Consider the following 27,344-nt stretch of genomic DNA (forward strand, 5'->3'; position numbering starts at 1 on the left):
CCTAAGTTGTATCCGAGGTCCCCGAGAGCCAAGAGTCTGGGTGGAGGAAGCCTCCCGGTGATTGATTGTCTGGGCTGGGCTTTGGTGAAGCCATCATGGCGACATGGGCTTATCCACCGCTCCCTCCGGCGCAGATCGAACAGGAGGCCGATAGCGCATTGGTACCCCCCCGCCCCTTCATACTCGCCCTGCATTGGTTATCTTACTTGGATGATTTGCACTAGAGTTATGAACGTCGCTCATCCACTGTCATGTTTAGGACAGAGAGTTAGAATGGCTATTGCGAGCTCTGCAAGATTCCCTTACATCGCTGCGAGAAGGCCTACAGGATTGCGCCTCCTTGTTAGCCCCCAAAGAACCGGGGTCAACTCTGGTCATTTCGTCCGTACGATCGGAAAATGTAAAAGGGTTTGTGACAAGGGTTGGGACCAAGATCGTGAAAGGTGTATGTTGTAGTCTCCATATCTCTGCTTTGGGGGAAAGTCTGACTTGGTTGGATACGGTAGGATATCCAACTTCGCCTGAGCTCCCTAGCCTCTGCTCGGGGTTCTACTACTCGCCTATGCCTGTCAAATGCGCCTACCGCCCCGGAGCTCGTGCTCGATCAACTAGTCTCGGTGCGAAATCTGGTCAACCAGAGTTTGGATGTAGTGGATGTTAGCGCTTGGACGGGCGACCCTCTCAATCCCAGCTTCATCTTCGGTCAATTACGCCTTTTGCATGAAACCATCTCCGAGGCGCGGCAGATGTTGAAAGGGGAGAGCGAGCACACCAAAAGTGATTGGTGTAATGGGAGCGCACCAGAAGATGTAAGCTGCCCGACGAATCTTGATACAATGGTGTGCACGACCCCTGCTCATACATGATGGTCTCCAGATGTTTGACCCCCCGTTACCGTCGTATCTCTCGTTCCACCTCGCTATCGTGGACTCCGCACTTGTCCTGTGCCTGAGAACGCTGGAGTCCACCTCCCCCACCCACACGGCCTCCGCCTTCGCGACAGACATCTCTCTAACCGGGTTCAACATCCGAGACCGCTTGTTTGGCTCTCGAAATCGCACTCACGACGAGGCTGGGGAATTCTTCGCCTGGAAAGGTGACGAAGTCAGAGTCAGAGAGAGGATTCGTATCGAGAGTCAGGACCCCAGTCTGATGGCTGTGATGGCCAAGTTAACTGCCTTGGAGCACGAAGTCATGAAATGGACGACCGCTCTTAAAGTGCTGATGGGGAATGAAGACACGGACAGCGACGAACAGCCACTGTGAATAATCGGTTCTATTCGAGAATGTGTAAGCTACCAGAGATAGATACCCTTGTTGATATATCGAACAACTCCGACAAATAGTAACTTGATAGTATTTCAGAGTAGGTAGGACATAAGACAGTAGTGCATGCATTGATTATATAATTTATACCGGGCTGGATGCCCACCAATGAGAAACGCCACAATGGGCGGCGCATAATGCGGCCGGGCTTGGCACAAGTTTTCCTTTTGGATCAGGGTCGCGCAAGTGGCGTTGCAGGTTCTTTCACAAATCCAGCTTGTTTCGTTGTCTTCAGTTTGGTGGAAGGCGTGAGGATGCTATCACGATCACAGGCATCGAGGGCGAGTCGATCTTGTCCTCAGCATCTGCTCCGTACTCTCACTTCTCATGCTCCGTCGCGGACAGTTTCGAACCAGCTCCGCGGAGCTGCGAGCCTCATTTCTCAGCGGTCGAAAACCACCCATGCGTTGAGTGGCACGCCTACGATTACGTCTCGAACCCGATTTCCGCGACCGATAGTCAGCGACCGTTGGACTGGGCGATGGAAGATTGGAGCGAGATCCTTGTCTACGGACGCGCCTGCGGAGGTGGAATCCCGTCCGGATCGGAAAGATGCTATCTACGCCTTGATCGACCAGATCAATAGCAATGAGGTTGTACTGGCGGAGATGATGGATGAGTTGGATTTATTGGATGACTTCAGCGGGGTTCTCAACCTCGAAGGCCCCGAACTTGACGACGTGTTCAGCCAGACAATCGGCCACCGAGACGAACAGACACTGGAAGCGCGGGTACAGGTTGCGCGACAAGATTTTGGAGATTTTCTCCCGGAAGGTCACCTGAATGCCAGAGAGATTCAGCTCTATACTCGATTATATGGCGAGCCGATTATACGCGAACAAGAAACAGAGTTGGAGCTCCTAGAGGTGGAAGAGAGCCCCGATAAACTCTTCCGGGAGGATGGCCAAGGAGGATGGGAAGAAATTGAGATGGAGGAGGAGTCTGTGCTTGAGGAAGAGGCTCCGGTGGTATACGATATGGATTTTCCGCCGCCGGCGGACGAAACTGCCGCTATGCAACGGACCAGGGAAGTGGCCGAGCAGCTAGGTGGGCATGTTATGCTGGAGGAGTTCCAGGACGAAGCAGTCCCCGACGCCACCCCACGGCTGCATCCACTGACAGCGGAAGGGAAGTTCTCTCCGGATCCAAGCACGGTATTCCCGCCCAAAGAGTCGATGACTGGGCCGATCTCCATCATTCTGTCGGAATTCTCCAACAAGCACATTGCGGATGTCGCCCATCGTACATTCGGCGGCCCCCGACTTCCGAATTCTACCGCAACCCTTCCTGCGCGGGCCCAGCTCCCCCAGCTCCCGATTGCGCTGGATGCGACCCAGCGTTACATGGGTGAGATGGAAGCCAATGTCTATCTCGCTACCCTGTACCCCGGAATGTATGCGTCCATTCTAAGCACTCTCGTCGAGGTTCGGAAGCGCTTGGGCTCGGAATGGATCCGCCGTCTGATGTCGCAAGAAGGCGGTCCGAATGTTCTGGACGCCAGTGCCGGCGGTGCCGGTATCTTAGCGTGGAGGGATGTCCTTCGCGCGGAGTGGGAGCTGATGGTTCCAGACCATCCCCCATCCAACCCTATCCCAGTGGGCAGATCGACTGTGGTCACTGGTTCCGACTCTCTCCGGATGCGCGCCAGTGCGATGCTAGAAAACACAACCTTCCTCCCACGGCTGCCTGACTATGTTAACACCCGCGGGAAGCCGACGTTAGAAGACGAGCGAGCCCCGAAAAGGAAACAGTTCGACATCATCGTGGCGCCGCATTCGATCATGGGCATCGAGGAGGAGTACGTGCGGAAGCAACACGTCGAAAACCTCTGGAACCTCCTTAACCCCAACGGCGGTGTTCTGATCCTCCTGGAAAAGGGACATCAGAAAGGCTTCGAGGCCGTCGCCGGTGCCCGCGAGATGCTACTCAAGCGACACATCGCTAGTCCTGGGTCGACGCGGTACGAGGATCTCACCGAATCGCCCGGAGAGCAGACGCATGTGGACAAAGAGCCCGGCATGATCATCGCCCCCTGCACCAACCATTCCAAATGCCCAATGTTCCACATGTCCGGCCACGCCAAGGGCCGCCAGGACTTCTGCCACTTCGAACAACGATACATCCGACCGGACTTCCTCCAGCGCATCATCGGCGCCAAGGACCGCAACCACGAAGACGTCAAATTCAGCTACCTCGCCGTCCAGCGCGGCGTGGACCTCCGCGAGGTGAAAGGCATCGTCCAAGGCCCCCAAGCCACCGAGGCCGCCTTCGAAGGCTACGAGACCCCCACGACCTCACCGAACGAGAAGTAGACGAGCTCGAGGCAGACACCGTTCCCCACCTACAGCCCGAAGCAAGCGAGCGCGAAGGACTCGAGAAGGGCCAGGAATTCAACACGCTGTCCCTCCCGCGTCTCGTCTACCCGCCCATGAAACGCCGCGGACACGTCACCTTCGACGTGTGCACACCGGCCGCGAAGATCGAGCGCTGGACCGTCCCCCGCTCTTTCAGCCGCCGCGCCTACAAGGATGCCCGCAAGTCCCAGTGGGGCGATCTGTGGGCGTTGGGCGCGAAGACGCGCATCCCCCGCTCCTTGAGACTGGGCGATAAGCGCGGAGAAGGCAAAAAGGAGCGCCTGGCGCGACGCGCGGCTGAGCAAGCGGAGATGAACGGGTTGGAAGAGACGGAAGAGGGAGCGGACGTGCCCGTGCTGGATAAAACGTCCCCTGCCTGGGCTGATCCTGAGCCTCCGCGGAAGAAGAAGGGGCAGAAAGTCGCTCCCTGGAAGAAGCAGGCGGAACACAGGAGTTATAGGAAGGCTTTGAGGAATAATGCCCGGAAGCATCTCGCTGAGTCTGAGTCGGGTTGAGCTGTGGTCGTGTCGTTTTGTTTCTTCGTTGGACAACGTTTGGTTATGAAGACGGCGCACTAGGGTTGCAACTCCTGTTTTATTTCCAAGGAATGGACAGGACTGGGTTTTGAGTGCTTTAGGATGTTATTCTATGTATCATATCTGTACGATAAGCGGGGTTCAATCTGGTTAAGATATATTGCGTGTACATTAGCTCTTCCCTCAATATCATATCTCCGTTATCATTAATTAGTGTTAGGATTTGGTAGAACGCCGAAACGATAAGCACGCTTTCCCAAGACCTAGGCTTGGCGTGATTTTGCCCACTGTTAACCGTTCCAGACCCGTGATATGTTGTCAAATATCTTTTGAGACATTTATCTCGTTATATTTAGCCCCGCGGTGTGGAGATATCAACCCTCACGAGTTCAACTCCCCGTGCACATAGCGATGGACGCAGACCCTGAGTTCTGTCATGGCACACTGGGAGTCTCATCACCGAGCGACATTCGGATCAGAGACTGCGGCTCTGTGGATTGAAGGATGTATGGGCTTCAAGAACGCGCAAAAAAACGCCATTTCCATTTCACCGGTGGTAAATACCACACGATGGCAGCATACATGTTCTCATAACTCATAACTCAATTGAGCGGCGGACAGAAAGACCCCTCACTGAAAAGCCATACTCTTCCGCAGCTGGCGCTCTCTCTGCGTGCTCTGCAACTCCAGTCTCTCCACCGCATATTGCAGACGCTCTTTCTTCTGGATCAGACGTCGCAATTCTGCAGCTTTGGCTGCCGAGGTTGCAGAGGTCTTACCCTGTCGATTGCTTGAGCTGGGGCGGTCGCGACTCGATGACTGGTGCGTGTCGTTCGAATTTAATCGGCCTTCTTGGAGTTCGCACTTGGCGCGCAGGCCTTGTTCGCGACGGGAGAGCTTCTCGACGTGGTTGGAGGCTAATGAGAGTAGTTGCGCGATGCTTGGGGTGATTTCGTCGAGGAGGGACTGTTGGGCTTCGCGGAGGGTCGGTTCGGGGAGAAGTTCGAAGTGCTATTGTGGGTGGGGTTAGTATTGTTGATTGATTGTATAGAGGGTTGGGACTTACTCGTGTGGTTTGTAGGACTTTGCATAGTCGGGGGAAGTCGCTCACTCCAGCGTCTAGGGTGGAAATGGACGAGTCCAGGAGGTGAAGAGAGGACTGGAGGGAGGATACGGATGAGGAAAGGGAGGCTGCCATGGTGTAGAGATGTTATGAATCAACAAGAATGACAATGTAGTTGACTTCAAACAGTGAATGTTTACATGCCGGTTGTCGGAGGGGCTGATGCAGCGGCAAAAGCGGCAAGCGCACTAAACCCGATCGGTCAACGCGGCTAGGCGTCGGACTTCCGGACAAACCTCGTTGTTCCCGCTTCTCCTCGTCGCTCTCCGTCTTTCAGCTCCTTCACTCCATCCCCTCTTCCGCAATCAAGTCTTCGCTGTCCAGTACACGAATACGCAATCATGTCTCTCCTCGGAAAGAAGTTCCCGACCCCTGTCGGTAAGTTTGTCGCTTTGCAATATTGGGATTCTGGAGTGGATCGCTCGGAATAAGGACTAACTGGATTGCCTCACTATAGCCAAGCCTATGGCTCCTTTCTTCGCCGCCGGTATGTGTTACCCTTACGCTGTCGGTCTCGTCGTGATGTGTAGACCGTGATTGATATGGGATACTGTTCCGAGCTTGGGATTGAGAGGGTACATGTCCACCGTTCCGCTTCTAACTGTGCCTTAGGTGTCGTCATCCTCTACGGCGTCAACTCGTTCGCCAACGTCCTCATGTCGAGTGAGTTCCCCGCTGCCTCAATTCTATTTAAACATCTTTTCCCGCGGGCGGGAATCCCAATCACGACCACTTTCACCCTCGAGCGTGATTACCGTGCCATTGCTAACCTCGGACACCCTATCAGCCGACGAGTTCAAGAACGACCCCCGCAACCCCAACGCCAAGAACCCCAAGCACTAGATTGTGTCTCAGGAGTTCTTTGAAGACGGTTGATGTGTCGAAGAGTGAGGATTGTGGTGGGCGACTCGACGCCCAGATTGCTGTTTCGCCTTTGTTTCGACGTCGCGGGCGGTTCATCTGTACAGGCATAGATTTTACCGTCATAGATCCAATGACGAATTGACAAGTTGTACCACTATCCTTACCGTCTTGTGCTTTTTACTAGCTGCAGTTTGGACTAGCTGCAGTTTGGACTAGCTGCATCCTGGACTGATTGAGATCCAGTGGCGGGATCGTCACGGTGTCAGGTTTGCAAATCGTCGGCGTATGGCGGCAACATACGCTGGGTTTTAGCCTGTCAGCTAATTGTCTGCTGATCGGCGGACTCGGCTTCACTACAGCAAAGGTGCAGACCGGACGGAACCCTGTTTATGTTTCTCGCTGTTCGTAGGGTCAGTCTCTCCCGATGCACTCTCGCCGAGTTATTCATTATGGCAAGACGACGAATTGTAACCTTGTAATAGAGCGCGAAATCCCTTCTTCTATGATTGGTCGATGCACGTCTTTTGTAGTATTGAAAGAACGCACGTCGACTAGCGTTCAGTAGCGTCCACTGTTGGTGTACATAATTGCAGTCAATATAGCCATATATCTACCATGATACCATATGCCGTGATGCCATATACAATTGTCTTATCAGATCTATTCCTACCACTCTACGCTGGACCAAATCCTCCTACGGCGCTAGGGCCGTTGTGCAGTATAAAAATTCTACTGCCAGACGTTCTCGCCAAGACCCATACCCACTAGTCCCAATAGGGCAGACCCGTGACCCGCCGCTACTCCGACCAAAACCGCCGACAAGAGACAGCCAACCAACCCAACCAGTTAGTTCTGACTTAACAATCATCAGTGCCCACCATGTCGATGTTCAGGCCAAAGAAGATGGAGCTGTCGGGGTTTGTGAACACCCTTGCTCTCCGCGACTACTGCAAGCGAAAGGCCTTTGAGAAGCACGAGCCCGAACGGTACGGAACCATTCCCCGGGGATTCTCTCTTGTCGCATTGCGCGAAGCCTGCAAAAACCCCAGGTCCCTATAGAACACTTGGAATTGACTCTTGCTAACTCTCCGTTCTATCTTATAGCCAAGCTCTGCGATACGCCATCCGCAACACCGCTCTCCCCCAGCGTGTCCGCGCCCAGGCCCAACTGCAGCTCTCCCAGATGCACTGCTACACCCGACCTACCCAGATCAAGAACCGCTGCGTTGCTGGTGGTAAGGCGCGAAGTGTTATTCGAGCCTTCCGACTTGGGCGGGTGAGTCTTTCGGTCCCCCCAGGACGGCATATGCTGTCGGGTTTTGTCCTCTGCTAACACTGCTTGTGCCTGTTTAGTTCCAATTCCGTATGCAAGCGCTTGCTGGTGAATTGCCCGGTGTGAAGAAGGCGAGCTGGTAAATCGAATGGACAAAGTTGGGAAATTATAAAAAACAAAACAAAAGAAAGGAAAAACCTGGGACTGTCTCTGGTGTCTGCTTTAGGCGCTTTTACTGGCCTTTTGCACGGATGGCGTTGTATTCTATATTTCCTTATGCCGAGAAATGTACTATATTTGTGAATATCATGGACGGTAATTATACTGTTCTACTGACTGGTTTGGGTATATTCAATTCTAAGGTAAACTCAAATCTACTCGTGTTTTGCGTTGCATGGATAGTGGCATTCTTGTTTATTGAAGATCATTATAGATCATTGAAGTATAGTACTCACATTCGAGACTATTGCTGAAGACTATTGATTGCATGGACAGCCTCTGTCCGGATGGCCTGAGGCGCATTCACTGCAAGCAAACGGAATTGGTGTGTCGTCATTGTCGGTCACTGCCTTCTTCATCACACCTGCCTCTTCCTCACTTCTTTTTTCTCCCACCTCGCTCTCACCTTTGATCTTCTCTTCTCTACTTCACTCCAGCTGAGTGTATACGCAGAGAACAGCTCTTCAAGCAAAGGTCAAATCCTAAATCGAAAGGATGTTTGTCTTCAACCGAGGAGATCTGCCTCCGGATCCTAGTTTTCCTGCGGATTTGAAGCAACTGGGGTATGGATATGACAGAAGTTACGAGACTATCTTCAAACGCTAACTAAGTCATGGTTATCAGGTACTTCATCAACGATCGAGATCAGATTAGAAAGATCTCAGATCCGAAGCAGGAGTTCCAGTTCAAGATCAACAAGAATGACCGTTGGAACGAGACGCAGAGAGAAGCAATGAATGGTTTTTATTTCTCTTCTCCATCGGTTCCTGCTATGGAGAGTACCCTGTGCTAACAGCAGACTGATCATTCCAGCCTGCATCCGAGAAATTGTCTCTCAACGTCTCCGAGCATCAGGCCTTGTTACCTTGCGACTGCCTCTCTCTTCCATCTCAACACAACCGCACGTCCCGATCCTGGTCTCGCCCAATATCTGCACTGCATCACGCATAATCGTCGTTTTTGGCGAGAACGTGCAGGACTTGGGGATTTGGGCCTATCGCAAGGTGTCTTCGGATGGTATCGCAACCGGATCCGCCGTGTCGTTTGTTAGGGCTGTCCTTGGGCTGGGAAGTGATATTGCGGACGCAGCCAGTGCCGCCAAAAAGATAAGAACGCACAAGACAGCTCTGGTTTTGACAAACCCTGGTCAGTTAATCTGGCACTGTGGTTCCAGTCAAGCTATGTCTCTCCAATCTTGGCTGGCGTTTCCGCGATCGTCTGCCGTTGATCCGCCTGATACGATGAGCGATCGAAACAAGATACCTGGGAACGAAACCTGGCAGGAACATATCTATCATGTTTTCGAAAGGATCTTGAATCCTAATGGTCGGTTCGTCAGGAAAGATGCCAAAATTGACATCATTGGTTTGGCAGACGGGGGCTTGGGAGCGATCCGGTATTTGGCCGATGAGTGTATGTGCTGCATTCCTCTCTATCCTAATCGGTACTAGACATGGATTCTAATGATATTTGTGGCGAAGGGGATTACTGGCGTGGATCTATCTCGGCCATATGTCTTTCACATCCTCTCCATCATGCTCAATTTGAGTTGGGCCAACCCGGGGCCGAATCGCCTCCATCAGATTCTTTCCCTTCGTTCGTCTCGTCGCGCTGCCGTGCTTATGTCCTGTCCGACAAACCGGTTGGTCTGCCGGTTCCTGGAAGCGACGAACATGTTTGCAATTGCTACTCACCCGGAGAGGAGTTGAACGTTGAATGCATCATGCCAGCAGCTTGGAAGGAGATGCTTCAGTGGCTGACAAGGATGTATGAGAACCCCGAACTCTGCGAGGAGCAGTTGAAGTTCAAAAATGAGGAGGAACAGAAGGTCCGAAACGGGGAGGGACAGAAGCTCAAGAATGGAGTGGGAAAGAAGCTTGACAATGGAGTGGGGCACAATTTGAAAAGTGTGTAGACAGAAGATGGTACATCCTGGGATTTATTGATATTGGGCCTCTAGAGACCCGTACTAGAAGGAATGATGGATGGCGATGTGGCTGAGGGGCCTCGAAGGATATGAAGCTGGAAGGGCACAATATTGATAGGCAGAAAGTCAATATGATTAACCATGGAGATAACACAGACTGTTTCCCTCACAGATAAATAGGCAGCGTGACTCTCATTTAAGCCCCCTGGACGTATTTCTTCCTGATCTCTCCTTTCCACTCTTCGAGCGAGATCCCCTCGTCTCCACGCGGCACGACGCCTCCCTGGAATCTGTCCATCTTTTCTCTGTCCCAGCTAGGAATATGCAAGAACTCGTGGCTCTTATCGCAGATGTTTAGCGGGTGGGTCCCTTCTTGAAGTTGCTGGAAACATTCCTTCTCGAACGTCAGGTTGATACAATCCTTGCACCACCACATCTCGCTAGCTGTTGTCCAACAATAGCCACATTTCCCATCGCAGATGGCGAATTTGTCAGATTCAGCCAGACTGTCTGCATCTGACTGGCTGTCATGTTCTTCTAAATCATCTCGATGGTCTACGACAGTGTTGACCCTGAGGTCGCGACGTCGACTCACAGCCCCCGTTTCTCCTTCAGCTGCAGATAACAGAAACTGTGATGAGCCGGCAAGACCATGCCCCCCACTAGCAGCGTGAGAAGTATCATTTACCCTCGCAAGGGCCGCCATAGCAATAGCCACAAACGCATTCTCATCATCATTCAACGGCAGAAACACGAGAAACAGCCTCCAATACGCTTGAAAGTCGTTATCCCCATCGTCGTCAGAAAGGAGCTCCAGCGCCATTTTCACAATACTTCGAACGATCTGCTTCGCCTTTACCGTGTCCTCTTTCACCTGGTAGTACCGTGCGATATAGAGCTTTGCGGGTAGCAATATGTTGTTCTCTGCCACCTCGCTGGGAAATATGTTCGAGATATTGTGGAGGTATTTACGGGCTTTCGCGTCGTTTTTTGCGGCCCTGGCCTTGTGGAGGTAAACGGGCCCCAGTTTGATGGCGAGACTGGGCAGGATCTCTTCGATGTCGAGGAAGCTGCGCGGGAGATCGTCTTGCAGGGCTATCTCCCACATGGCGATGGCTCGCTTTTCGTTTTCGTGGTGCTGGAAGAGCGCGTTTGCGTAGTGGTATCGGATGAAGTAGAGGCTGGTGTAGGCTTGGTCTTTTAGCGCTAGATGCATTGCGCCGTCGTAGGTGTGTTCCAGCCAGTCGAATTCGTCGATCTTGACTGCGAGCTGCAGGATCATGTCGTGGAGGGACTCTCTGTCTGCGAGGTTGACGAGCATGTCGAAGACTCCTGGTCTGTCTGTGGAGACGTTGTGGACTGTGTCTAGTAATGCGATGATCTCCGCCCACCGGTGGGAGCGGTGGTAGTGTTCCAGGATTGTGAAGATGCGCTCGTATCCGATGAAACCTCTCGACACTGACTTTGTGTATGCCTGGATCGCAGGATCTGGGCAATTGGTTTCCCAGTAGATCTGCCCCAGGTCGAAGAACATTTCTGCAAGCGTGGTGACGTTGGATGGTTCTTGCATCCATTCGCTGTTGGCTTGGAGACGCTGTGTTATGGACTCCAGTATATCCGTCGCTTCTTCTTTGGACGACACGATGTGGGACAGGTGGTACGAGGCGCGCCAGTTGGAGGGATCGAGCGCCAAAGCATGGCGGCATCTCTTCTCGGCTTCTTCCGTATGGAGATACTTAGAGAGAACAATGGCCACTTGGATTTCCCATAACGAGTCTGACGTTTCAATCCCAAGTAGAGAGCGTGACCACTCCTCGGCTTCAGATATCTCGTGGCTGGAAAGTTGGCCTTCGAGGGCTGAGACATGCTTTTCTGTATTATCACTTTCGGTTTGACTCTGGAATACACTTCATCAGTTGAACTGTCTTAGCGAAAGATCAGTACAATGGGATACGTACCTTTCGCATAGCATCGTAAACAAAACAAAATGCTTCGCAGGCTAACGTGGGAGTGGACTGCTCACGTAGCCAATGAGCCGCCATTCTCCTGGCAAAAGTATGGATGAAATCCTTCTGAGGGTTGACACTCGCATTCAACTTGGAGATCCATTCTCGAGAACCCTGGTCAGTGACATTGGCAATCACAGCAGAGTCCTTGAACCATCGCAGAATCTCTCGTGCTCCTTGATCGCTGTCCAGCCACGCAGCACGAGCATGCCATGTGACGGTGACTACATCTGTGGCGTCGTTTGTCCAGATAAGCGCATCCACTGCATCATCGTCTGTAAAGAGCCGGAGAAGGTGTGGGCCAACAGCGCCCTTCTTCTCCCTTTCTACAAGAGCCAGATCCACGGATGACAGATGCTGCAGAAGGTAGCTGACAGCGTAAGGCCGGAGGATCTCACGTTTCTCGTCTCCTGCTTCTGTCAAGATACGCAGGCAAGTCAATGCTAGTTTAAGCTCTGCGGTATCCTTGTCATCGCGGCAGATAAACCCGTGCTTGAAGCGCAATTTTTGCTCGAAGAAGGCCTCGAAGTCGAACTTGTCGTAGAGTTCCTGTGGGCATACGGTTTTCAAGAAGTGTCTGATTATAGAAACCTCCGCAGACTGGATCCTCTTGTCAGTGTCTGCGTTGGTCGTTTGGTCTGTGTCAAAATGACCTTGTCTTTCAGGGATCAGACTGGCAATCTCATCAGATCGAAAGTCGATGTCCCCGTCACTGTCAACTTCAAACAAGGAATACTTCATCTGGAGCTTGGACTCCAACGGCAGCAGCGAGCGCTCGCCGGTTTTCTGGTACAGTATGGCAGCCATTTGACGAGCCTGGAACCACTGTCTGCCGTAGATAATCCAGAGGATGATCTCGTTCATCTCTTCGATTTCCTTCTCTGTTCGGGCACTGTTCAGTTTCTCGATCTCCGCCAGAATCTGTTCTGAGCGTTCTTTGCCGGCGTCGTCGAGTAGTCGGTCGATGTCGTTGACTGAGTCTAGGGTGCTTATATGCTTGAGGATCGTGTTGATTCTGAAGTAATCACTCCGTGTCTTGTCACAGAGACTCTGGCAGATCTTGTTTCTCAGAGCCGGAACGCCTAGTCGATGTGTATCTTTGAGTGCTTCAATCTGATCCATTTTCGACAGTGTGTATTTTTCCACATCTTTCCGGTTCTTGGTGCTGATGGGTAGTATCTCGAACAGGATATCCTGTGTCTTCGACAGCTGCCCAGAAGCTCTCGGACGGCCTGTCAGAAGAATGCGAACACGATTATGGGTTTCAGACAGGGCAGACACTCTCTGAAGAAACTTGAGCAGCGCATCGCCTATAATATCACTTAGTCCATCAATGACAATAAAGAACGTGGCATCGATGACCCGATCAAGGTCCTCATTATACAACAACAACGCTTCGAGAATCTCATGGGGATCCAGATCCCTCTGCCTTTGACATATACCGGCCACAGACTTCGTGTATGAAACGTCCGCCTGGACGAACTGCCAAACCAACGATTTAGCAATAACGTCAATGTGGTTCGTCCTCTTCAATTCCTCCTTCGAGTCACCTTCAACGAAGTAGAAAGCTAGGAGAGTCCTGGGCCCCGAGCTATCTACCGAGCTCCGGTTTCGCAGCCTTCGGATGATCGTAGAAGCCAGATAGCTCTTCCCTGAGCCTTCCACGCCCTCGATCATCAGAACCGGCGGGCAGCCTTTCTGGCCGCTCTCCCATGCCTTGAATCCAGGATCGGAGAACACCCATTGGCCCGTCCCAGGCACGACCAGTTTGCGGTAGTTGTGGTACATTCTCTGCCAGTACGGATCAGGCTCCTTCTTCTCTCGATCAAGTTTGTTCTCATCAAAAGCCAGAGTCTTGAAGATCGCCTCCCGACGACTCTTAACATCAGACTCCTTCTTCTGGTCCTTCTTGCTCGCGATCAGCATATCAACCTTACTATTCACAACCTTGCTGATAGCCAAGTTCTCGCGCGCCCCAAGCGCAGCCTCTGACGCGAAGCTGAACGTCTGCGCCGTCACCAGCCGGCCTTCTTGATCCACCAAGCCATCCATCTTCTCCAAGAGTTCTTGGACTTCATTGTCGTTTAGGAAGAACAACTTGGCGAACAGGGCTAGCTTCCTCCGCTTGGAATGCCGCAGCTTGATGACCCGGTCGCAGATCTCGACGAATAGCTGCAGGTGCTGGCAGGCGACTTTGGCGAGGGCTATGTCCATACCACCGCGGATGTAGTACTGCAGTCGACATAAGTACTGCCCACATCTGTCGAGCAGACTAGCTAGGCTCTCGAATGCAGACTGATAGTCCTGCCAGGCGTGGATGACGAACGTAATGGCGTTGAAGCATAGCTCCGAAGGGCCAAAAACCTACCATTGTGAGCATCCCAATCTAATCCAAACCAAAAAATAACAATGGAAAAATAAAAAATCAATCAAAAGAAAACAACACAAGTACACTCACATCAGCAGCCCCCACAGCAACCAACCCCCCAACAGTCTCCACAAACCGCAAAGTAGTATCAAAAGCTACCCGCACAGCACGGCGCCCCTCTCCTGACCCCTCCTCCTTTTCCTCCTCCCGCTGCTGTGCACTGTCCAGCAAAGACAGCACAGACTCGATATTCAGGTCCGGCTGGAGATTCGCGACGTCGCCCCCGGCCAGCTGAACGACGCGTGCTTGCACCTGCGACCAAACAGTGGTGATCTCGTCTTTGAGGTTGGAGGATTTGAGCCCCGCGGGGGAGATTGGTGAGATTGTCATTGTGCCATTCGTTTCCTGCGTTGCGGTGCTCTTATTTTTATCTGTGCATGTGAGGGAAGGGAATGATTCAATTGGACTTTGTTTGAGGTATCAGTAGTAGAAGCTAGAGCACAACCCGGGTAGTCCTATATATATAAAAGTGTAAATCCCATGGAGAATCAATGAGCGATCAGCGTTGGGCGGAGCAAGGCTGGAACATTAGCTCGGTGGGCACCGTCATAGATAAAGTTCATTTATAGTATATGATACGAGGGCCAAGAACGGGGCGCCTGGTAGTGATATTTCAATCTAAGATTAATTCCCCTAGTCCCTATTATCTTCGGATAGACATGAGGCTATACACATGTACTTGAATTTCTGCCACCTTGTCTTTCTTTTATTTTAGTGCTCAGTCTTGCTGCTTTTTACTCACCGGGGATATCTGTGCACTCTCTGAGCACTCGTAGAGCAGTTCAAGGTGATAATTTAGCAGAGGCTGAGGAGAAGACTAGGTGCTTTAAGCAAGTAACCTTTATAAACTACACTTTCACTAGTAATTGACTTATCTATGTCTTTGCTCGTAGTCTACTTTTGCCTGTTAAACTCTTCATAAAATCAATATCATTACTATAAGAGAGATAAGTTAGGCTATTATAATCCCTATTACTGATACTCTCTCTTCTAGTAAATAGTAGAAATCTACTAATTCAAACTAGAAGACGGTCAACGAGCCGCGAAGATATCACAAGTGTTTGAAGGAAGACCTTTTACAAAATCTCCTTTGATCTCTTTCCAATATCACTTCCTGGCTGTCAACTAGAGACATTTTCATATATTGGATTGCGCCAACCTGACTAGAGAATAGTCCTCAGCTCCGCTGGGCTCTTCCATAGCATTCCTCATCCCAGAGAGTTCAAACATCAGAACTGCACGGCACACGATGGCAGAGGTTACAAGCCTCGCAATAAGCTTAAGGCTATCGAGCCATCCTGTCATCCCTCTATCAGTAAGTCCGGTATCAGCCAAAGTATCAAGAGTTGTGACGACCAACCAAGGAACTGCAGGGTACTGAAAGTGATTGTGCCGTAAAGGACGTGCACTGCAGTGTAGGTAGCCATCCACCAAGACACTACAACAAAGAGATAAGTTTCGGGTTTCTGGACCAAGCGTAGCTTCTCATGTACAATACACGGAGTTGCTTCATGTCTCAGCCAGCGCAGACCCACACTTTTCCATCCATCTCCCCTCCTTGCCTTGTTGTCATTCTTTGTCTCCGTACGCAGTGCTAGGCACCATAGGCCACAGATATGAAGAGGAATGGTCAGAACCGCCCACACAAGAGCATAGAAATCCGTGTCGCAATCCACCATATTGATAGTCCACCGTCCTGCATAAAACGCCGCGGTGTATACATTAGCGACAGCTCCCAAGACAAGGGCATATTCCACCATTGAGACAAAAGCCGCCTGTAACGGGGAAAAGTACGGAGGAACCAGGCCGCCTTCTCTAATCTTCAGCTCCTCAACCGGGCTAGGGTATTCAAATGTCCGGACAGGGCTGACCGAGGGAGAACCGGACGCTATGAGCAGGGCAAGGAGCGGTCGGCGTTTAGCTAGAAGAGCTATCTCCGTAGTGCTAGAACCCAGGAATGTGAGCATAGAAGGCATGAGACCCAGGGCGACTATTGCCCCTGCGATGTCGTTTTTGACTGCTTCACTTGTGTGTTCTAGCATGCAGTCTAGCAGGGGGTGGCAAACTTGATCCCCGGCTTGTTTGCGCGCAAACAGCTCGGCACATGCGGTATCGCGGGTTTTGATCAACTCTGTTCGGTGCATTGGGAAGAAGTTGACAAACCGTGTGTGTCTCGCAAGGGCCCTGGAGACGCAGCCTGACAGTATCAAAAATAGAAGAGCCTCCGTATGAGCCATTGCCACTCAAGGATCTCAATGAAAAGCTGTAGCAGAGTATATCCTGTTTCTCAGATGACGTTGGCATAGTATATAGAGAAGGAGTGAGCTTCTCACTCAGATCCAGGGCGTTATTAAGGTGACCCTGTTGGGACACCGGTATTGGGCAGCAACGAGCGGGGCTTCGAACTTGTTAGGATAATCATGAACTGATGATTTCTTCATCAATTTGAATGTCTCTCCTTTCTTGAGCAATCGCACAGCAGACTATCTATCCTGAGAGTCAGTGTCTATGAGGAATAGTCATTCTTTATATCTATACATCAGAAGCGTTCACTTTGCCGCCAGGCAATACAACTTCCTAGATATCTGTTGGATACCACGCTACCAATCCATGCACTCCAAAGTTGAAGCTTAACACGGTGTGATAACTATGCTTTCATGAGATCCAATATTTCTAGCAGTAGTAGCAGTAGTAGTAGCGCTTATGTTATTGTGCCCCTACGTCAGTTTGGAGTGGCCCTTATTATCTCGTTACATACTATATAACTCTGGCATTCTTAGAGTAATACTAGTCGGAGATATATATTACTAGCTAAGTAGGTTGATAGCTAATCATAGAAATCTGAAGGAATTTCGGCGAGACCTTGGGTTTTCTGACATTTTTACACTCAATACAAAGCATGAGAGAGATTCTTAACTTGAATCATGGTGATGGGAAATCCCCATCTTTTTCGTGCGCTATATATCTACATCTTTCTCTAGAAATTGATCGTCGTATGACAATGGCTGGACTGGAATCAGCTACTTCTTATAGACCTGGGTCAGATCCCATCAACTAGTCTTCCTCAGAGTCAGCTAGGTGACTTGCTAGTCGAACTGATACTGAGAGCCAGAGTTCTATTGTATACAGAAAGCCAGCCTGATCGACAGAAAAGAATATCCAATCCTAACATCCCTCTAATAGAGAAATGCGGCCCCCTCCGACCCAAGCAACGACCCCACGCGGAGCACGCCGCCTCAACACCCACCATATAACCCCCCCACGCGCGCCACAACCCTACAAACGGATCATCCGATCAAATACACAAACACGATGGACCTACATCCCCTCACCCCCGACCAGCTCGCCCAAGCAGCCACCACCTGCCTCCACCTCCAAGCCACAGCGCAAGACATCCACCGCAAACGGCCCTTCGTCGCCCTCCTCCTCGGCCCCGACAACACCACCGTGCTCCTCTCGTCCAACTCGCTCTCCCACGTCCGCCACGCCGAATGCGAACTCGCCCGCAACGCCGCCGACAATTTCAACGCCGCCTACCTCGCCGCCTGCACCCTCGTCTCCACCTGGGAGCCGTGCGCCATGTGCGCCGCCACCATCTACTGGGCCCGCATCGGCCGTCTGGTCTACCTGGCCTCCGAGGCGGCCCTGCGTGACATCGTGGGCCCCGCAAACCCGGAGAACCTCACCATGACGCTCGACTGTCGCGTGGTGTTTGCGGCGGGGCAGACGGACACGGAGGTCGTTGGGCCGGTGCCGGAGTGGGAGGGTCGTGTTGTGCAGGATGCGCGCCGGTTCTGGGATTCGCATCGGGGTTCTGGATAGCGGGGAAAAGCGCAGATCTCCATTCTTCAATTGATAGATAATCCTTGCGATGATACATACAATGTGAATATATGTAATTGATAGTGTCGGATGAGTGAGTACCATTCGCGACAGTGTCTCTGCTAGACAGGGAGACGAGACTGAGGAGTGTTCCCTCTAGAGAGAGCATAGCCAAACACGGTTCGCAATGACAAGAGCAGATTTCGAGATCACAATCGGCACGCCAAGAGTGTCGATCCAGGTTTGTACACCATATTCCTGATGTCTGATCATCGCGTCATACGGTCGTTGGCCAGTGCTGCAGTATATACAGACATCCCACTCTTATTGCAAATCTCGCCCGTCTAGAGTGGCAGGACCAAAAACAACCACAACCCAACTCGCCATTCTCCAACCCCACTGGTGCTACCTCAAGCGCCAACATCCCAGCGCTCTTCATAGATAGCCCAACTTGGCGAAGTGGAGTAAGCTTCCTGTCATTAGGATATATGCAAGAACGTAACAAACGTCAGCACAGCTATCTAAAAGCTCCGTCGACCAACGACTACCAATCAACGAAATCCGGTCCTCCACAGCCTCCTTCCCCAGCCAAACAAAAGAATGCATCTGCCCAACACACGGCCAACACCCATCGGCAGTCCAAATTTGAACCACGTCAGTGGTTTGAAGAGGCCAGCACGCGGCACGACTATCCCATTTCCAGCTCTATCAATCGCAGCCTTAGACTCATCGCTCCTGGAATTGGTAAAAGCATCAACAGCCTCCAAAATGATTTCCACTGTCAATCCAGGCTGACTGAGAAAGGGCGAATGGCTCGTCTGCAGCTCTCGATGCTCCACACTAGCCCCCATCTCTCTCGCCATGCCAACTGACATCCGCTGAGCCAGGACCGGTAACCCCCGATCCTCCACAGTCCCGATATACCAAGACGGCACGTCTTTCCACCCGGCGTAACTGTACTCGCCGCCTTCGAACAAAGCCTTCAGATTCTGACTCGTCAGCTGAGAAACCCAGTATTCTGCCTCTCCCTCAGGTAGGTCGTGGTAGAACAGTTCGCGCGGGGGAGTGACAAGCTCCGCGTAGCCGGTCTCATTATTAACACGCCAAGAAGGTGGCGGATGACCGAAGAACGGATCCATGAAAGACAGACCAGCCAAGGTGAAGCCAGAGGCGACGAGGATTAGTCCGATCACGGATCCCGGTCGATCGTCATCAGCGTCTTTTGGCCCTGTGAAGCCTTTGATAGCGCTGTTGCCAACCATGCCGCCATAGGAGTGCGCGATGACAACAACGTTGCGCCCGGTACTTGTTTCAGTGGAAATCACATCCCGGGCTGCATCGATATCGTCTTTGAAGGTCGCTTCGGGATTATATGCTGTCGAGGGAAGAGACACTGTGACGCATCGCAACTTGGGCTCCAGGAGCTTGATGATCGGGTCGTAGCATGTAGGTCTGTGCCAGGAGCCTGGTATAAAGACAAGGGTCGGTCGACTCGACATAACAATAGTCTGCGGGTTCGTTTTAGTGGCCTCTGGATTGATGTGAGAATGCGATCGGTTTGATCATGTAGATCGTTGAATAGACGCGACTCATGAGTGGGCCAGGCAATATCATAACACGTGATATGAGTCAGGGCTACGGGGATGCAGCCGGAATTTACCGGGAGTGGGGGCAGATCAGATCAAGCATGTACAGGGTCTTTTTGATTTCTACCGAGCAACCTCTTTGTACATTCTGGTTTTAGGAAAATGACCAGGAGCATCTGCTCTCCGGATCCTAGATTAGGGTTAGTATAATATCACAGTCGTAGAGGCTGAGTAACGCTCCTGGACAACTTGTCATGAGAGTGACAAGCTAGCAGAAAAAGAGAAGCTGGATCTGCTGCCACCCATCCCTAAATGTTGTTGCAGTGGTGAGTTAGAGAAGATGTATAATATTAGCAGCTGTTGCACTAGCGTCAGGCACGGAAAACTGTGGCGTTGCGTGCACCGAAGTATCCAAACCACTAAGAGAGTGGCTACATGCCTGCTGGATTAATGATTCTGCTATCAACACCAGTAGCTTCGGCCCTGCTGCACATGTAACTTGTTGAATATCAGTACTGGATACTTGATCAATGTTGAATAGATACAAATAGTCTGATAAAATTGAGAGGGTATAGATAGAGAGGACGAGAGGAGATGCCACCCAATGCCGGCCCTAGTCATGAGCAAGCACATGAATATAGCGCTGAACAATTTGCTCCGTGCTAAACTCAGGCCCCAAGTTCCATTCTTCCTGTGGAGGAAGCCCGCAAGCAGGACGGCTATATGTTCGGGAATTTGAGTGTAAGCCCCCCGTGTTTTCTGCTTCATGCGTACTTCCCGGATACCTCATCTTGGGCATCTTGTTTGGTTCATCGTGTATATAATCATCTCTTGGTCTTTTTTGGCTGGAGAGACCTACTTCGGCCGGGGTTTTGTTGACTTTTGGTGAGCAGCCATCGTACTTTTGGAAGTATAGGTTCCGTAGTGTTTCTAGTTGGGTGACTGTTGCTCGGTCGATTCCGCAAATTCTAGCACTGCCCAATGCTAGAATGCCTCGTCGTAGGGTCGCTAACGGGGCCCCGTGCCAGGGCTTTGGTTCCGCTAAGCCGAGATCTTCGGGGGAGAACTGTCCGCCAAGTAGATACCTCTTCAAGAAAACAGGTTGGAAAAGGCCACTATTCTCCCTGTCTGAGATAATCCCCTGCTCTAACTGATGATCCCTGTACGATGTGCTGGATGGGACTTCTCGGGGAATAATGTCTCCCTCTCCGACTGCCAACGCTCTTCTCTCTCTATCCCTCAATTCGAAATCGATAAAATATTGTAAGTCAGAGGGGAAGAACACGAATCCCGGATCATGGGCGCGATCAAATTCGAGGTGGCATGTTGCGCATAGTGGGATCCCGTTTGCCGCAGACGTCAGAGAAAAAGGAAGGAGGCCTTCTTTGGACCAGAGGGAAACCTGTCCAACTGTTGGATTATCCGTATTCTAAAATAGACAGGAGGAATATAGCCGCCTACCTGCTTATCCTCTTTCCCAACGACATGTGCTATCTGAGGGGACTCAGTTTTACACGCCCAGCAGAAGTCCCCCGAGAGACGTTTGACCTCAAGCTTTGTGGTTACCGAAAACACGTCTGACTTCGGATACTGGCTTGACATTTCAGACATATTGGACGGAGACCTGATCTGGCCAGGGGAAGGAGACTTGTCCACGTTGGATGATGGAGATTTGGTCTGTTTTGAGGGCGAAGAAGTTGCAGACGAGCGTTTTCTCTTCGCTGGTGAGGAGGGGGGAGGCATCGCCTTTCGGTCAGGATTTGAATCTGTCATGGGTAATTAATTCTGTTGTCTCAACGAGAAGGATGTCTTTTGAGAACACTTACAGCAGATAACAGTCTCCGAAGAAGACGAAGAAGATGGTGTTTTGAGCGTAGGCCGTTCCTTCCTCGATAGTAAGGTAGTCGTAGGTGGTGCGGGTGAGTGGCAGTGGAAGAAAGGGTCCCAAGAGGTCCTGAGGAAGTCAAAACCCTAGGTCGCTGCTCATTGGTGAGGATTTGATCACATTTCTTATGACTGGAATCTGAATGTGGTAATGATGACGCCACGCCCCAAGGGGAAGGGGGATGGTAAGCGTAGACATATAATATGCGTGCAACACATGTGTAAAAGAAGACACTTTCTGCTGTGGGATGTCGATGAGAAAGATCATCTATTAGCAGGTACTCCTGGTGTCACATGATATACAAACACAGACGCTCCGACATGAAATTGCTAACAATAATGATAATAAAATGGTCCATTGCGCTTATGCCCACCACTCTATCAAATAAAGCATCATACTATATGACTAGGCTTGTCCATCTGAAAATCAACTATCAACCACATTATTCGCATTAGTACCCAAATCCAAATCAACAGTATATGTCCGTCCCCGCGGTAAGTATTCATTCATCAATTCATCAGTCGCTGAGCGTCGTTGTAGGATAGATAGATGGAATAGGAGGACATGATATGATTTAACATGTAAGGGAAAAACGAAAGAGAAAATAAAAGAAAGTCATTCCAAGCGTGCAACAATCTGCAGAAAGTCTTGAGTGGATGTTCAAACACAACATTAGATGCAGTTAGATGTGGCTAGCAATGTTTAAGCAAGCAAGATGCAGTCATAAATCATCATGAGCGCCCTAGAAAATGGAAAGAAGAAAAGATCAAGGCGAGAGTAAAAGGGAAAATCATCCCATGCTACAAGTGACCGGTTCAGGTAGCAGACTCGCATCAGAAATAGCTCGATCACGCATTCGCTTCGAGATGTCAATGTCCATGTCATCACCGATAAAGGTCCACTCTTCGGAGTCGGCCATATCGTTGTCCGCATCGTGGTCCGCGACGGGCTTGGCCGACGGCGTAGGTGAGAATGGGGTGGCGGAGAAGATGGAGCGTTGTCGCGCGAGTGTTTTGGCGTACTCGAGGTCGCGGTAGATTGCCTGGATAGCGGTGTCGACGCCATCTTCCTGTTGTAGAGGTTAGTATTTTGCAGTCAAATTAGGATAGGGGAGAGGGTAAGCTTACGCTTCGAATCTGCGCCCCCAGATCTCGCGCCCTTTTGATCATTCGCTCGCTGTGGGTCGCCTCCCATAACGCCCTCGAGAAGATGCTCACGTTCAGCTTGTTCATGCAGATCCCTACGCCGAGGTCTTCAACTCTGGTCCCGAAGAAGAACTGGTCTCCGAAGAAAGGCTTGATGATAGAAGGAAGACCCGCGCGCAGACTGGCGCCAGTGGTCCCTGCCCCTCCATGATGTGCTGCCGCATCGATCTGGGAAAACAGCCAATCGTGCGGTGCGGATTGGATCTGGAAGATCTCAGGGGGCAAAGGAATCTCAGATTTGGTGCTGGCGGGGTCACCAAGACGATCGGACCACCCCTTGGAAAGGATGCAACGGACGTCGGCTTTCTGGACAGACTCGACGACCGTCCGCGTCAGAGCAGACGGATCCGACACGACGATCGATCCGAACCCGATGTATACGATCTTCTTACCGTCTTCGCGAGCACGGCGGATGAATTCAACCAGTTCCGCCGAGGGCGTCCAGCCAGTTGCCTCGCTCAGAAACCAGTAACCGGTAATACGGATCCAATCCGGGTAGTCTAATGGCGGTGCTACCACTGACGGCGAGTAGTTGTACAGGAAAGGAACCTTGTTCGGCTGCATCTTGTCCAGGTTGGTTGCCTTCAGGCCGAGCTCGTTCTTCCTCCACCGGTTCACCTGTCCTGCAATCGCTTTCCAAAAGACATTGTCAAACATGACGTAGGTGATGTGATTGTACGCACCGCCCATCTTCTGCTCTGGAACGGCAAATGCATGTGGGTACGCACGCGTCCTGGTCCAAGGCATCGTGAAAGCACGGAAGTAGGGAATCCGAAGGGCTTCAGCAATGTGTATCCCAGCCATGGCACTTGGAGATTCGATGAGGAGGTCGCTATCCTGGCAACTCGACCAGGCAGACGAGAGCAGGTCATCGATCCATCCCCTAAACTTCAACGATGCCTCTTTCAGGAACGAATACGTGAACATCCCGTTTTCGACACATATCCGCATGAGTTCCGCTGGGTCTCCGTCGACAGGAGCGAAGTCGATGCCATGCTTCCTCACCCAGGGCTCAAACTCGGCATGTGTGGCGATCTTTGGCCGGTGACCCTCCGCCATAAGACCCTTGCACAGGGCAATATATGGCTGGACATCTCCACGCGAGCCAATGGTGAGACAGGTGATCCTCAAAGACTCGGCGGGCTTGAAATTGACGATCGAGGCGCGCGGGTCATCAAAAACGGGATGAAGCTCCCCCGAGTCCTCAGGCAACATGTCCCGGGTATCATTCTCTCCCGAGGTGCCCAGTCTGGCTTCCTGTAGCATCTGGTGTTCCGCCTGCGCGGCTTCAGACTCCTCTTTCTCCTGTTCTGCAAGGAGACCTGACTCAACTAGGAACCGAATGGATTCCAGATGTTGGTGCATCGTCACAGCACAGTCATCCCGGGCGTCCGACGCGTTGAATTCGAAGAACAATTCCTCGTGACCCCGGATAATGACGACGAGTCCGTGATAGCCAAACCGGAACCCCTTCTCCTTCTCCACATTCTCGACATCCTTAAGGGGGAGTATCATCTTCGTACGAGTTCCCGGAAGGAGGCTGCGGAAGCACAACTTCTTCTGGCTGATGTAGATCTTGCCGTAAAGCGGGAGAACACGGTGCAGATGCGCGAAATAGGTAGCCTGAAGCTTTTCGGTCGGGGGAAGGGCGAAGTGGGCACGGAATCGATCGCCGTCTTTGCATCCATCGTCCTGGTCATCGGCATCCAGGGCCTGATCATCCGGCAATACACCTTCAGTCTCTCCATAATGCCGACGACCACCGATCCACATTCCCGAGACCTTCTCTATATAACCCATAGACTCACTGGCCAGGAGCGTACTCATCTGTCGTGACCGATTCTTGAGATATCCGGCGATGCCTGCGGCTCGCTGGAGAGGATAAGCGCCAGCCCGCACAAGATCGTTCAACCCAGACGCACTAGACGCAGCGGTAGGGTCCTGGGCGTCATGGGCAGATCCGCTGTGGGCGTACTGGATTTCAGGCCCGTCTCTCGCAGCAGGAGTAGACGGATCCATGACGGCGTTGGCATTGGAAGATCGCGCGGTCTCGTCCGAGTGACGGCGATCGGGCCTATCGGCGGCTGAAGGCCGCATCCGCAGGGTATGGATCGTGGGAGAGTGAAAGACATCGCTTCGGTTTAATATTTGACTCGCAGATTCCGCGGTGTCAGTCATCGACTGTAATACGGCCGAAGACTCAGTAGCGTGTTCGAATGAATTCACAAACGAGTCCGATGAGTCCATCTGCCGTGGAGGCGACCGTCCGATGACATCGTGGCCAAGGCTGAAGTTGCTGGCGCTCACACTTCTTTGCCGGGGAGTATCGGCCGTTTCCATCCCCCTGGGGTGGCTTAATCCTCTGGACAGAGACCACCTCCCTCGGGGGCTCCGGGCGCGACTCGGGTGACCAGCTTTATCGGGCCGAGGAGAGAGGGTTTGCGAAGACTTGGCCGAATTGTCGCTGATGAGGCCTTTTAAAAAGTTGAAGGCATCCTGGCCAGAGTCAAAGGAGGTGAAGTAGTACTACAACGTTATCAGTAAAGGGGACACAAGCTATGCGCAGGAGGGGATCTCACCTCGTCAATCGCATAGGAATCATCACTTTCCACCACGCGTATCTTGAAGGTCTCTGCGAACTCGACCATCGGGCTCTCTTCTATATCTATAATACTCTTGATGGGAAAGGATACCTTCACACTGTCGCCCTCATTATGGGTCCGAAAGATGATTTTCTGCAGAGCCTTGACCCATTCTTTTGCGTTGGCGGAGCTGTCTGCGCGGAAATAGTATGTTCGCTGATCTGTTGTCACTTGGAAGTCTTTCGAGTCCTTCCCTTTATCCTTTGACTCCACCAGCGACGCCGATATCCCATAGCGGAGGTCGACATGCCCGCTGGGAAAATAGAGGGTCGACGGATCGGCATAGTAGGAGAGGACGTCTTCCTTTAAGGAAAACCAATACCGGGCATATTTGGGGTTCTTCCGTCCGCGTTTGTGCAGGTAGCCGGACTTGATGGCGACCGTTGATTTCTTCGGCAGGTAGGCATAGAAGCATATATGCCCTTCTGTTACATACATATAGCCCTGTAGAAGCATACTTTGCAGTAGGGAGCACCCATACTCGACGAGGATCTTCTCGGGAGCGCCAAAGCCAAACATCTCCGCCAGTCTCTCGGCCAGCGGGGACGCGGCCAGCTGCTGAGAACTTTGAGCGCTTTTCTCTTCTGCAGAAGGCTGATAGGATGGGGCGGTCGGTTCGGTGGCCGTCTCAAGCTTGGCTTGTGCCTCAACCATGCGACTAAGGACGGGGGCCGCTCGCGGAGTGACACTGCGAGGCCGCGGGAGAGGAATCTGAGACTGGTCGTCGCCCGTCGCAGATTCCTTATGCCGCTCTCTCGACGCGGACTTCGACTGAAAGGGTCGCAGAAGTCGATGGTCCGAAACCGACCTGTGTTGGTGACGCCCTCTCTCTGCAACCTTCGCTCGGGGCCGTCTCTCTTTCTCCTCGTCGCTATCACTGGAGTCGTCAAATCGCGCATGTAAATCGGACCGTGACCCAACTGCCGCGATCATCGAGAATATAGACTGCTGCATGTACTGCATATGACCATCCCGGGCACCTGTCCGACCCGGGGGAGCGGTGTAGTCCACTTGGGCGTCATGGTCGTCCTTTAACCGGTCAGGCAGGGCGCTCGAAAACATGCGGCTGGGAGTGTGCTGTCGGCCGTGGCTGAGCCTCCGGTCGAACCGTCGTTTCGTGTCTTCTTGAAGAGGTCGCATTTGGGCGGTGGGTGTGGGGGGATAGGCAGAAGGGTGTAGGAGGAGGGTGTGGCAAGGGCGGAAGGGAGGCGAAGGCTGAGTATGCCCTGGTCACAGCCACAGCGCGTGTGATCCACCACCACGAGCAAGAAAAAGGGTCGGTGGTCCAGTCGATTCGAAACGCACGGTGAAGATAGAGGATACCAACGGTGGAGACTATCAAGACGGGTGATCATCCATGTTAGTCTATATACAAGATGACATCAACAGGCGAGACCTCCGCATCAAAGAAGGGGGGGGACCAGAATAGACCAGAGATGCGTACTTGTAGTCTCCTGCTGAAGATAACTTCTACTTCAACAAAGACGGTATGGAGAGTGAGTTGGATGAAAGCTTGGCCATCAAAGCAGCGGTGATGGCGGATTCACGGTCATAACTGTGGGGAAGATGAGGCTCCGTCTGTTGAGGAGTAAAAACAGATCAAGGAGAGGACTGGAAGAGTTCCAAAGATGGGAGATAACAACAAGGACAATCTTCACCGTGACCAGGATGTAAGGAAGGAGTAGGCAGGAGAGCAAGATGAGCAAAGCAACTTGAAAGCATCGGCATTCCACACCTGCAGTGCATCAATCCATCCCATCCAGCGGCACGTCATTCGCCCATATCAGCTGTCCCCGGCCTGGGCCAATCATCGATGGGTTCCCCTGATAGGTGCTTATCTAATCAGCATATCTAGTGCATAACCATCTGGATATCTGGATATCTTTAGAGTCACCGCTTGTGACACTGTCACCTGATTTATACAGAAACACAGAATTATTGTGAAGATGTTATGTGTGACTGCATGAGTATTGAAGAACATGACTAACTGTTGAAAGTGATGCTATGCTGTGACATGGTATACTATCACAGTATACTACTCCGTACATACCTCTATACGTAGTGATAATACTCAAACCAACGGTCCAGAAACAGACCAGATCTAGAAAGTATCTTTTTACCTACATAGTATATGGTATATACTTTTAG

At 51.7% G+C, this 27,344-nt stretch overlaps 11 protein-coding genes across 11 annotated transcripts; 5 read left to right on the forward strand and 6 right to left on the reverse strand.

Moving 5' to 3' along the window:
* Positions 1-95: 95 nt before the first annotated feature.
* Positions 96-4,195, forward strand: P168DRAFT_339830 (tRNA methyltransferase RSM22; the record flags this gene model as incomplete). Its single annotated transcript, XM_024841780.1, has 6 exons — positions 96-161; positions 260-445; positions 507-809; positions 877-1,262; positions 1,790-3,634; positions 3,685-4,195. 6 exons carry the CDS (start codon positions 96-98, stop codon positions 4,193-4,195), a joined length of 3,297 nt encoding a protein of 1,098 aa, XP_024695179.1.
* A 241-nt stretch (positions 4,196-4,436) lies between these two features.
* On the reverse strand, positions 4,437-5,641 carry P168DRAFT_115595 (DASH complex subunit SPC19). Its single transcript, XM_024832582.1, has 2 exons — positions 5,283-5,641; positions 4,437-5,227 (listed from the first exon to the last, which is right to left on the reverse strand). The coding sequence occupies exons 1-2, from the start codon at positions 5,412-5,414 to the stop codon at positions 4,847-4,849; spliced, it is 513 nt and encodes a 170-aa protein (XP_024695180.1). The 5' UTR covers positions 5,415-5,641; the 3' UTR covers positions 4,437-4,846.
* On the forward strand, positions 5,607-6,516 carry P168DRAFT_288521 (F1F0 ATP synthase subunit i). The gene is made up of 4 exons (XM_024836805.1): positions 5,607-5,717; positions 5,797-5,826; positions 5,952-6,002; positions 6,127-6,516. The coding sequence occupies exons 1-4, from the start codon at positions 5,681-5,683 to the stop codon at positions 6,180-6,182; spliced, it is 174 nt and encodes a 57-aa protein (XP_024695181.1). The 5' UTR covers positions 5,607-5,680; the 3' UTR covers positions 6,183-6,516.
* Positions 6,517-7,048: 532 nt separating this feature from the next.
* On the forward strand, positions 7,049-7,834 carry P168DRAFT_325443 (mitochondrial 37S ribosomal protein uS14m). The gene is made up of 3 exons (XM_024841000.1): positions 7,049-7,189; positions 7,308-7,479; positions 7,557-7,834. The coding sequence occupies exons 1-3, from the start codon at positions 7,083-7,085 to the stop codon at positions 7,617-7,619; spliced, it is 342 nt and encodes a 113-aa protein (XP_024695182.1). The 5' UTR covers positions 7,049-7,082; the 3' UTR covers positions 7,620-7,834.
* A 276-nt stretch (positions 7,835-8,110) lies between these two features.
* Positions 8,111-9,762, forward strand: P168DRAFT_288525 (uncharacterized protein). The gene is made up of 4 exons (XM_024836806.1): positions 8,111-8,258; positions 8,320-8,435; positions 8,509-9,108; positions 9,177-9,762. The coding sequence occupies exons 1-4, from the start codon at positions 8,191-8,193 to the stop codon at positions 9,608-9,610; spliced, it is 1,218 nt and encodes a 405-aa protein (XP_024695183.1). The 5' UTR covers positions 8,111-8,190; the 3' UTR covers positions 9,611-9,762.
* A 56-nt stretch (positions 9,763-9,818) lies between these two features.
* Positions 9,819-14,386, reverse strand: P168DRAFT_265251 (uncharacterized protein; the record flags this gene model as incomplete). Its single annotated transcript, XM_024834900.1, has 3 exons — positions 9,819-11,517; positions 11,567-13,992; positions 14,087-14,386. The coding sequence occupies 3 exons, from the start codon at positions 14,384-14,386 to the stop codon at positions 9,819-9,821; spliced, it is 4,425 nt and encodes a 1,474-aa protein (XP_024695184.1).
* A 545-nt stretch (positions 14,387-14,931) lies between these two features.
* P168DRAFT_339851 (uncharacterized protein) lies at positions 14,932-16,293 on the reverse strand (the record flags this gene model as incomplete). Its single annotated transcript, XM_024841781.1, has 3 exons — positions 14,932-14,992; positions 15,216-15,354; positions 15,417-16,293. 3 exons carry the CDS (start codon positions 16,291-16,293, stop codon positions 14,932-14,934), a joined length of 1,077 nt encoding a protein of 358 aa, XP_024695185.1.
* Positions 16,294-17,368: 1,075 nt separating this feature from the next.
* Positions 17,369-17,878, forward strand: P168DRAFT_280004 (nucleoside deaminase; the record flags this gene model as incomplete). Its single annotated transcript, XM_024835840.1, has 1 exon — positions 17,369-17,878. One exon carries the CDS (start codon positions 17,369-17,371, stop codon positions 17,876-17,878), a length of 510 nt encoding a protein of 169 aa, XP_024695186.1.
* A 326-nt stretch (positions 17,879-18,204) lies between these two features.
* Positions 18,205-19,652, reverse strand: P168DRAFT_115770 (alpha/beta hydrolase). The gene has a single exon (XM_024832585.1). The coding sequence runs from the start codon at positions 19,375-19,377 to the stop codon at positions 18,430-18,432; it is 948 nt and encodes a 315-aa protein (XP_024695187.1). The 5' UTR covers positions 19,378-19,652; the 3' UTR covers positions 18,205-18,429.
* A 700-nt stretch (positions 19,653-20,352) lies between these two features.
* P168DRAFT_115733 (uncharacterized protein) lies at positions 20,353-21,345 on the reverse strand. Its single transcript, XM_024832584.1, has 4 exons — positions 21,287-21,345; positions 20,926-21,230; positions 20,550-20,866; positions 20,353-20,494 (listed from the first exon to the last, which is right to left on the reverse strand). The coding sequence occupies exons 2-4, from the start codon at positions 21,205-21,207 to the stop codon at positions 20,473-20,475; spliced, it is 621 nt and encodes a 206-aa protein (XP_024695188.1). The 5' UTR covers positions 21,208-21,230; positions 21,287-21,345; the 3' UTR covers positions 20,353-20,472.
* A 794-nt stretch (positions 21,346-22,139) lies between these two features.
* Positions 22,140-26,336, reverse strand: atg26 (UDP-glucose:sterol glycosyltransferase; the record flags this gene model as incomplete). Its single annotated transcript, XM_024833291.1, has 3 exons — positions 22,140-22,418; positions 22,477-25,080; positions 25,134-26,336. The coding sequence occupies 3 exons, from the start codon at positions 26,334-26,336 to the stop codon at positions 22,140-22,142; spliced, it is 4,086 nt and encodes a 1,361-aa protein (XP_024695189.1).
* Positions 26,337-27,344: the final 1,008 nt, after the last annotated feature.

This window comes from Aspergillus campestris (assembly GCF_002847485.1).
Source record: "Aspergillus campestris IBT 28561 chromosome Unknown P168scaffold_3, whole genome shotgun sequence".
Classification (NCBI taxonomy): Eukaryota; Fungi; Ascomycota; class Eurotiomycetes; order Eurotiales; family Aspergillaceae; genus Aspergillus; species Aspergillus campestris.